The sequence below is a fragment of the Solanum tuberosum genome, unplaced genomic scaffold (genome assembly GCF_000226075.1).
Source record: "Solanum tuberosum cultivar DM 1-3 516 R44 unplaced genomic scaffold, SolTub_3.0 scf00133, whole genome shotgun sequence".
NCBI classification, from domain to species: domain Eukaryota; kingdom Viridiplantae; phylum Streptophyta; class Magnoliopsida; order Solanales; family Solanaceae; genus Solanum; species Solanum tuberosum.
Genome location: NW_006239056.1, coordinates 1,340,607 through 1,349,672, shown reverse-complemented (window position 1 = coordinate 1,349,672; position 9,066 = coordinate 1,340,607). Strand labels below are relative to the sequence as shown.

Genomic DNA, 9,066 nt, shown 5'->3' with positions numbered 1-9,066 from the left:
AGGGTGGGTGGGTGCGGGGGGCTGGGTAGGAGGGGGGTTGGGGGGTCAAGGGTAAGGGTGAAAAAAATGAAATTTTGAAATTGAAAATATTTTTTGAAAACAAACTTAAAATTATTTTTTTTTTGGGGGGGGGAGGGGGGGTTGGGGGCAAGTTTGAGGGTAGGGACAAAATAAATTGATTTTTTCAACAAAAAAACAATTGTAATTTGAAGTTGAAGGGAAGTCATTTTCCTTAAATTTGAGGAAAATGAGTTGATTTGGAAAACATTTTTCAAAACATTTAACCCAACCAAATATGAGAAAACTGGAAAATATTTTCCGGAAAATGTATTCCTTCGTACCAAACACACCCTTAAAAACTTAAGATTTTCAAAAAGTTCTATCTTTTTCAAAGTAATAATTAATTGAGGGTATAATATGTAAAAAAAAAATTTATCCTTTCTTGATTTGTCAAAATGGACAAGTAATTAGGGACAACTAAAAAAGGAAATGTGGACAAGTAATTAGGGACAGAGGGAGAGTATTACTTGTTGTTTGTTGCTACTCCCTCTGTCCCTAATTACTTGTCCATTTTTCCTTTTAAAGTTGTCCCTAATTACTTGTTCATTTTGACAAATCAAGAAAGAATAATTTTTTTTACCTATTATACCCTCAATTAAATGACTAATTACTTTGAAAAATGCAGAGTAAAATGGTAAACTCACTATTTCATTAATTAATTTCTTAATAGGTGTGTCAATTTAAAAGTAGACAAGTAATTAGGGACAGAGGGAGTATTTCTCTGGATCCACATTTCAAGTAAAATTTTGCTACTTTGATCAGGAATCGAGGTAATGATTTTGATTTTTAAGTTTCTACATCTACAACATTAATTTTATCACATGTACAATCATCTTAATAATCAAATCGAAGCAAAAATCACATTGGGATTGAACAAATTCAAGAAGGGAAAACCAGTTACAAATTCAAGCCACAATTTTAAAGAAAAGTACGTAGAAAGTGAAGTTTCATGATATTTTAAATGTATAGTATTAGAATACATACACAATTGACAATATGTATACAAATATGCTTATATGTATCACAATGCTTTGAATTAAGGTAATATCATTTTTGACCTACAATAGCTACTCAATAAATTTTATGTATATTCTATTAATGTATATAAACACGATGAACTTTATATACACACATTGAAGTTACCCTATCACATTTATAATATATTTTGAATCAAATTATAACAGTATACATTAACTAAATGTATACATCAATTATATGTGTACTCTACTTCATGTATTCATAAAAAAATTGTAGTAGATACATAAATCTTCCTATTTTAAAGGAGTAAAAAATGATACGATTTTTTATACATACAAGTTAAATTAAAGATTAAAATAATAAATTCCTAATAAAGTGTTAGTTTTAAAAAAGGGAACGAAAATATTACATTTCTTATGAAGTGTTGGTCTTGTTGGACTAATTTTTCTAAATATTTTTACACCTAAAACTTACTAAATATTTTGAGTTATAAAATTGTCAATCCTAACTTGTACCTATATGTCTAATCTTTTTAATTTTTTTTAAAAAACATTCTACCTTATTTCATGAATCACATGAGGAGAGAACAACACGTGATACTTTCTAGAGGCTAAAATAAACATAAATAATTATTTAGGTACTATATGTAATACTACTTGCAATACTACTTTCTGCTAGATAACTTATTGTAATCAAAATCATTATTTCAAATCTACGGTTTGCATTTCAATAAAAACTTATTGTAATAAATAATTTTAAAAAATCGACAAAGAAAAAGGTCTAGGTCATTTTTTATCATTAAATTCCTAAAGATTTTGTGGGGGGTCGTTTTTGAAAGAAATGAGTTAGTAAACTTATTTTTTTAACAAAAAAGAGCCTTTATATAAATAAAAAAAATTCTAAAAACTTTTTATAAAAAAATATACTTGTAGTTTTTATTTGTACAAACATGCTATTCAAAGGGTATTTTTAGAATGGTGTCGAAATATCACATTTAAACAAGTTTGGTTATAAATAAATCAAAATAAGGAATGAAAATATTATACTCTATTTGAAATCACAAGAGAAGTGAGTATTACACTTCACACGTTTTTTTTTTTGAAACCTCAAGATAACACATAACTTCTATCACAGTCTCTATCTTTTGTCTCTATCACAGCCTCTATCCTTCGGGTGAAAGACTCTATGCACACTGGGTAAACCCCCACTATGTAATAACCTGTAAGCCACACGAGAGATGTTAACCACACTAAACAAAACCTTGTGCGACAGACTCGACTCATAATTTTCCTCGTCAACTAAAAAAACAAAAAAAGGCACCCCACTCACCCCCCACCCCCCAAACCCCAACTGGTGGCCCTTTACTCCTTTCCTTTCCCAAGTTCCTCTATCTCCCCCTTTTACACACACAGAGACACACAACATGGAGCATAAATACATTTGTCAATGAAAATGTAACTGTAAAAAGTAGCACTCATAGTGGAGCAGTAGTGAGAAAAAAAAAATGGTATTGTCTCATTCTCCAACCCCTCTCTGCCTGCCTCTTGTGTTTTTTATAGGTTGAGAGAGGGGTCCCTATCCATTCACTCCAAATAAATACTAGAACAGAGTGCTTTCCTTTTCTCATGTGTCTTCTCAGGTCACAGTCGCCGCCATTACCATATATATATATATACACTTCATATATATGTATGTATGAGTCTATCATAATACTATATACATTAGAATAAAATAGGAAAGAGAAAAAGTTGTTATATACATTTCTATTATATATATACACATAACATATCACCACCCTATAGAACCCCATCGATTTTCTTTCCCTTTTTTCTGTGAATCTTGAAATTCAAACCATTTTGGTTTCAGAAACAGATGCTCAGAGGTAAAATATAAGGTGGGTTGGTTTTATTTTCATTGTTTTAGTTTCTTAGTAGTGTTAAAGAAAGAAAAGGAACAAACTTTGTGTGTTCATCTTCATCTTTTTTTGTTTTTTCTTTTTGCGTTACAGTTTGAAGTTTGGCTTGGGAAACTGATAGCACAGGTGGATTTTGTTTTAGCTTTTTTTTGTATGTAGGGAAAGAAAAAGGTGAAATCTTGAATGATGGTTATGTTTGTTTTCAGACACTGCATGCTATTCTAAGGAGTTTTCTTGACTACCCATTTCTCAGGCTTCATTAATGGCGGAGAAAGACCCTGATTTTTTCTCCCACAAACTGCCTACTGCTTCTCAGGTTTTTTTCTTTTACCCCCAAAGATTATAATTTTGTTATTTGTGTAATGTTATGGAGGAGGTGGTGCTAAGCTTGCATTTTGATTCTTGAAAAAAAAGGTGGTGGAGGAATTGAAGGAGCTATGGGGAATGGCTTTGCCAATAACAGCAATGAACTGCTTAGTCTATGTTAGAGCAGTGGTTTCTGTTCTATTCTTGGGAAGGCTTGGAAGTCTAGAACTTGCTGGTGGAGCACTTTCCATTGGGTTCACAAACATAACTGGTTACTCTGTTCTTGTTGGTCTTGCTTCAGGTCTTGAGCCTGTTTGTAGCCAAGCTTATGGAAGCAAGAACTGGGACTTGCTTTCACAGTCTCTACAACGTATGATTTGCATACTTTTGTTGGCTATCATTCCAATAAGTCTTCTGTGGATTAATCTTGAGGGAATCATGCTTTTCATGCGTCAAGACAAGGAAATAACAGCAATGGCTGCAACTTACTGTATCTATTCACTCCCTGATCTTGCAACAAACACTTTGTTACAGCCTCTGAGGGTGTATCTGAGGTCACAGGGGGTGACTAAGCCTCAGATGTGGTGTACTTTTGTGGCAGTGCTCTTTCATGTGCCCTTGAACTATTTTTTGGTTGTGGTGATGGGGCTAGGAGTTCCAGGAGTTGCTATGGCTTCAGTGCTGACTAATCTGCATATGATGGTACTGATGATGGGGTATGTCTATGTTTATGGGAGGTGGGAGTGGAGATGGACGGATGGGATTGGAGGGATTTGTGGTGGATTGGGGCCACTGCTGAAGTTGGCAGTTCCTAGTTGTATAGGTATCTGTTTAGAATGGTGGTGGTATGAGATTGTAACTGTTCTTGCTGGATATTTGCCTAATCCAAGGCTTGCTGTGGCTGCTACCGGGATTATGATACAGACCACTAGCCTTATGTACACTGTTCCCATGGCCTTGGCAGGCTGTGTATCTGCTAGGGTAAGTTTCCATAAAACTGTGATTGCTTTGATTACGTGCACAGTACATCATATGAATACACACTTAATGCTGTTAACATGATAAGAACTTTCATTTAAACATTACAGTTTGTTTGTTTATGGTATTGCTTTTTGATCGTGTTTGATTGAACATGGAGTTTAACTTTTAGCACATACCAAAAATACTCTTAGAACTTGCGGTTACGCCTAGCACGTAATTAAGGGAAATTGCTTTAGATATGTGACATACCAACACATCCAAAGACTGACCCTGGACCACTTCTCTGGGGAGTCTGACTCAACCAAGTCAATAAGCTGTGTCTGCTCTGAAATGAAAAAGGAGTCGATAATTATGCAATTTCGTGACAAACCTGTCTAGTCATGAAATCTGCTGAGCTCTCGCAAATACAAAAAAATCCGCGTTTGTGTTCTTTAACCTATGGATGGATGATATAGCGATATTCCTACTACTGCAATTATTTATTCTAGCATAAATAAAGTGATGGTTAGTTGATAATGATCTTTGTAATGTTTGCTTGACAAATACTAATGAATGGATATGTTCCAATTTTCCGTAACTTGTCTGTTTGATCATTGAGGTGTAACATATTGGTGCTTGTGAATGTTGTTGTCAACTTGACATATTTAATTGTGAAAAGATGTGAGTGATTAATTAGGGGTTAAGGGAACAACTTGCTTTAATTTGATTGATGATTTGACCTCTTTGAGTCAAATACATTGCAAATACTTGTTGGTTAGTTCTCCTAAATCTTTTTTTAATGATTAAGCAAGTGCTTTAGAAGTGGAAAGCAGTTAGGCCATTTATACTTTTGCCATTCATTATTCCAAATGACTGCTCATCTTTTTGTAGTTACTGTAGTTAAGAACATTTATTTGGGTAGTTTGGTGAAATAAGAGCCTAAAAGGTAATGAAATGTGTTGACATTTTGTGCATATTGATATGGAACCCCACAGTAAACTTAAGTTTGTTGTCCTTTTATGATTTGGCCCTTGTGTGATTCTTGGATTAGAGTGCTTGATTCTATATGATATATGAACCTCCATTTCCTCTTTTTAGCCTTTTCATCAATTATATACATGAGACCTGTTGTTATGGAAATATTGGTTCTTGATTTCATATAGTAACTAAAATACCAAAGAGACAGAGTGGCTTCTATTATAACTATAACATAAACTGGACAAAAACAGAAACTTTTGTCCTGTCTGGTATCACATAATCTTCCTAAAGATTGTATGTTTTTTGTCAGTTACTTGATCACATCATACTTTATGTACATCCCTATCCGTCCGATTCAGTGAATGGTTACGGATATCGTGCTGGCAGCCACATCTACGCCTTGTTGCTTCCTCTTATGCACAACTTCCCCTATCTATTGGCTATTATATGACATCACCATTTAACCAACTAGAGTTGACCAAAGATTTCATGCCTAAATAGTTGTGTATCTCTTTGCATATTTTATATGGTTGGCATTTTACTTCCATCCTAATTTTTAATGTTATACCAGTTTAGTGTATTGATGTTGCCGAGTTACCTTTTTGTTAAAAAAAGAAGCGAGATCAGTTCTGTAATGTTGTACTAATTTAACTTCCAATTCAGGTCGGGAACGAGTTAGGATCTGGGAAACCATACAAAGCGAAGTTAGCTGCAGTAGTTGCATTAGCTTGTGCGTTTGTCATTGGATTCATAAACGTTATATGGACGGTAATCTTCAGGAACAAATGGGGAGGCCTATTTACAAAAGATGAGATGCTTCAAGCACTTGTCGCATCAGTTTTACCAATAATAGGTTTGTGTGAGCTGGGTAACTGTCCTCAGACCACCGGTTGTGGAATACTCCGTGGAACAGCTCAGCCGGTTATAGGTGCCCGGATCAACCTCGGCTCGTTTTACTTCGTTGGCACTCCGGTAGCATTATGCTTAGCCTTCTGGCTAAAAGTTGGTTTTAGTGGTCTATGGTATGGTCTGTTATCAGCTCAAGCAGCCTGTGCTATCTCAATTCTATATACTGTCCATTGCTGCACAGATTGGGAAGGCGAGGCGTTGAAAGCGAAGCGACTAACCAACTTGGAGATGATGGGACATAGAGATGGCACTAGTGATGATGAACAAAATGTCCTTTTGGTTAATGAGATGATCAAGGACAAGTTTGATGATGTTCCATAAAGAAAAGTAAGAAAACAAGGTTTTTTAAGGAGCTAGGGACTCTCTTCTTGTTGTTTAGTTGCTTTTCTCAAGGCTAAAAGGAATATCATGGTGTCCCATACAAAAATGTTGTTCCATAATTTCAGGCTCCTAATACAAAATAACATTTTGCTTTGAGTTGCTCACCCATACAAGTGGTTCATATTTTATATTATTAAGGTGTTTTCCTATATTTTGGTGTCCTATAGTTAGCTTTTACTTTTATGATTTTGTTGTATTTGAATAATTAATTGGCTATTGGGACCAATAATGTTGCTTAATAGGGAGTAAAGAGTAGAACAATAGACTAATTAGGTACCTAGCTATATATAAGTATTTTGATTGGAGAAAATCTTGACTTGGTTAGATTTTTTTATTTGAATGTTTGAAGTCTTAATTTACTTAGAATGTCGGTCCAATGGGTACATATATCGAAGGTATTTTATTTCAATTAATAACATAGACAGATTTTATTTGATAGATATTTTTGGGTGATTTATTGGAATAATCTTGAAAATGGATGATCTTGAACTTTTATCCTCACTTGTCCTATTAGACAAAATATTAAGTTTAAAAAAAAAAAAATCAAGAAAATTTACTTATAGGGTGTAATTTTTCTTACTCTAATTCTATGAATAATTCTACGTTTTCTAACAAATAATAAAGGAGTGTATGAGCTTATATATATATATATTTTTTTTTTTTATAGACCATAGTTACCTTACTAACTCAAAATTGAATCGTCTTTACAATGATGATGCAAAATCTCAAGCAAAATGTAATGGTTATATGAAATTTCACTAATTATTTCGCTCCATTTTTTTTTTACTTTAGCTCAAAAGTTAAAGGCGAGTTCTACAAAAACATAAAATTTAAGATCTCAATTAACAAAAAAGATATGTGAAATTTAAAAAGTGATCAAGAAAGCATAAAAGATACTCCTGTGATATTGTTTAGCCTTATATGTTTACTTTTCCTTTTTGCATCTTTCAGGTTTGTGTGCTAGCAGGGCGGATCTAGAAGGTATCGAGATAGTTTACCTAGTAAAAAATTACACGATATATAAAGAGTAACTTTAAATTTTTTTAAAATGTATATATATATATATACATATATATATATATATATTAAACCTCTTAAACATAAGATTATAGGTTAATTTAATAATTGAGATGTTCATAATCTTTAATATTATATTTTTATTTTTTAAACTCGTTAATGAAAATTTTGAATCCATCGTCGTATCACAAATGGGATACCAAAGAGGTACCATTTATAGGAGAGGAAAAAAGTAGTGGATGGGGAAGAGTTGATGAAGAATTGAAGATTTAGTGTTTATTATTGGTGTGGGGGGCATGAAACAGACAACTCAATATAGCTCATCTAAAAAGTATTTCTCTAAAGCCTCTTTGGACACTGCCATTCATTCTCCCTTCTAACAAACAGTGGCGGAGCTAGAAATTTAATGAATGATATGTAAATTTTCTTTTCAGTTATATTAAGGATATACAAAATTAAATATACACTCATATTAACTAATATTTAATTTGTGTATATCATATATTTTTTTGGCAAAGAGTATGCACCTGACCACCTTTCGCCTAAGGTGGCTCCACCCTTGGTAAAGTATATGAGTATCTCAATTACTTTTATTCAGATATTTGTTGTTTTAACTAGTTTAATCTAGAATAATTCAATCTACTATATATAGTAAGAAAATTAGGAATTAACGACGAACAAAAATTGTTGCTAAACAATAAAAAAAATCATGTTAATCTGATCATTTAGCTATGTATCAGCTATGAATTATATAAAAATTTAAGAGATAAGTTTCAAAAACACATCTAAACTATACCCTTTTTTTAGTTTCATACCTAAACTATTGAGAGTGTGAGTTTCATACCTAAACTATCACTTTTTAGTTTGAGAAACACACCTCTCTCTTTTATACTACTTTCATCATGGTGTGTGTAATACACTATTTCTTTTATTTTAAAAAATTGTCACATCACACTCCACATTGACAAAACATTCAACCTTGACAAAAATAAAATAAATTATTAGTATTAGTTAAAATTTAAAATTAAAAACTAATTATCCAAAAAAATAATATTTCTTTTATAAAATAAAATGTAAAATATTTTTCTTACCCCACTCCATCACATCCCCCCCTCCCCAGCCATTTTTCAAAGTTTTTTTTTGTTTAAATTTCTTTTATAAAAGAATTTAATTTTTTTCACTTCATCTCCCCTCCCCTCCACTCAAATACTATTTTAGATATTATTTTATTTTTAAAAAAAAAAAATTCTACCCAGCCCACCTAACCCTCCGCGTCCAATTTTTTTTTCTCATTTTGTGTTAGATATATACATATCGAAAATATTTTTTACTTGCCGTCGCAAGACATTTTTAATTTTTACTTATTTATGTTATATTCGGTACACTAACATAATTTTTTTTTTCTAAAAATATATGTACGTACATATCTAACACAAAATGAGAAAAATATTTAAAAAATAAAAATTAGGAGCGGAGAGTTACATAGGATGGGGTAGAATTTTTATTTTTTAAAAAATAAAATAATATCGTTTTTTATCAAGGTGGAATATTTTATCCATGTG

At 32.4% G+C, this 9,066-nt stretch overlaps 1 protein-coding gene across 5 annotated transcripts; it reads left to right on the top strand.

Moving 5' to 3' along the window:
• The first annotated feature begins 2,750 nt into the window (after positions 1 to 2,750).
• On the top strand, positions 2,751 to 6,636 carry LOC102595555 (protein DETOXIFICATION 54). 5 transcript variants are annotated; one of them, XM_015310377.1, is made up of 5 exons: positions 2,751 to 2,932; positions 3,047 to 3,124; positions 3,207 to 3,269; positions 3,368 to 4,240; positions 5,861 to 6,636. In XM_015310377.1, exons 3-5 carry the CDS (start codon positions 3,216 to 3,218, stop codon positions 6,425 to 6,427), a joined length of 1,494 nt encoding a protein of 497 aa, XP_015165863.1. In that variant the 5' UTR covers positions 2,751 to 2,932; positions 3,047 to 3,124; positions 3,207 to 3,215; the 3' UTR covers positions 6,428 to 6,636. The 5 variants fall into 5 exon arrangements, with proteins under 5 accessions (XP_015165863.1, XP_006351176.1, XP_006351177.1 ...); XM_006351114.2 differs by having other exon boundaries at positions 2,752 to 2,932; positions 3,047 to 3,079; XM_006351115.2 differs by having other exon boundaries at positions 2,752 to 2,932; positions 3,047 to 3,079; positions 3,160 to 3,269.
• The last annotated feature ends 2,430 nt before the right edge of the window (positions 6,637 to 9,066 follow it).

Bases quoted from the DNA above. Each gene is read 5' to 3' on its own strand.
- LOC102595555 (XM_015310377.1), top strand. From the start codon at position 3,216: ATGGCGGAGAAAGACCCTGATTTTTTCTCCCACAAACTGCCTACTGCT. The intron at 3,270-3,367 runs GTTTTTTTCTTT...TTGAAAAAAAAG, and splicing joins AACTGCCTACTGCTTCTCAG to GTGGTGGAGGAATTGAAGGA. The intron at 4,241-5,860 runs GTAAGTTTCCAT...CTTCCAATTCAG, and splicing joins CAGGCTGTGTATCTGCTAGG to GTCGGGAACGAGTTAGGATC.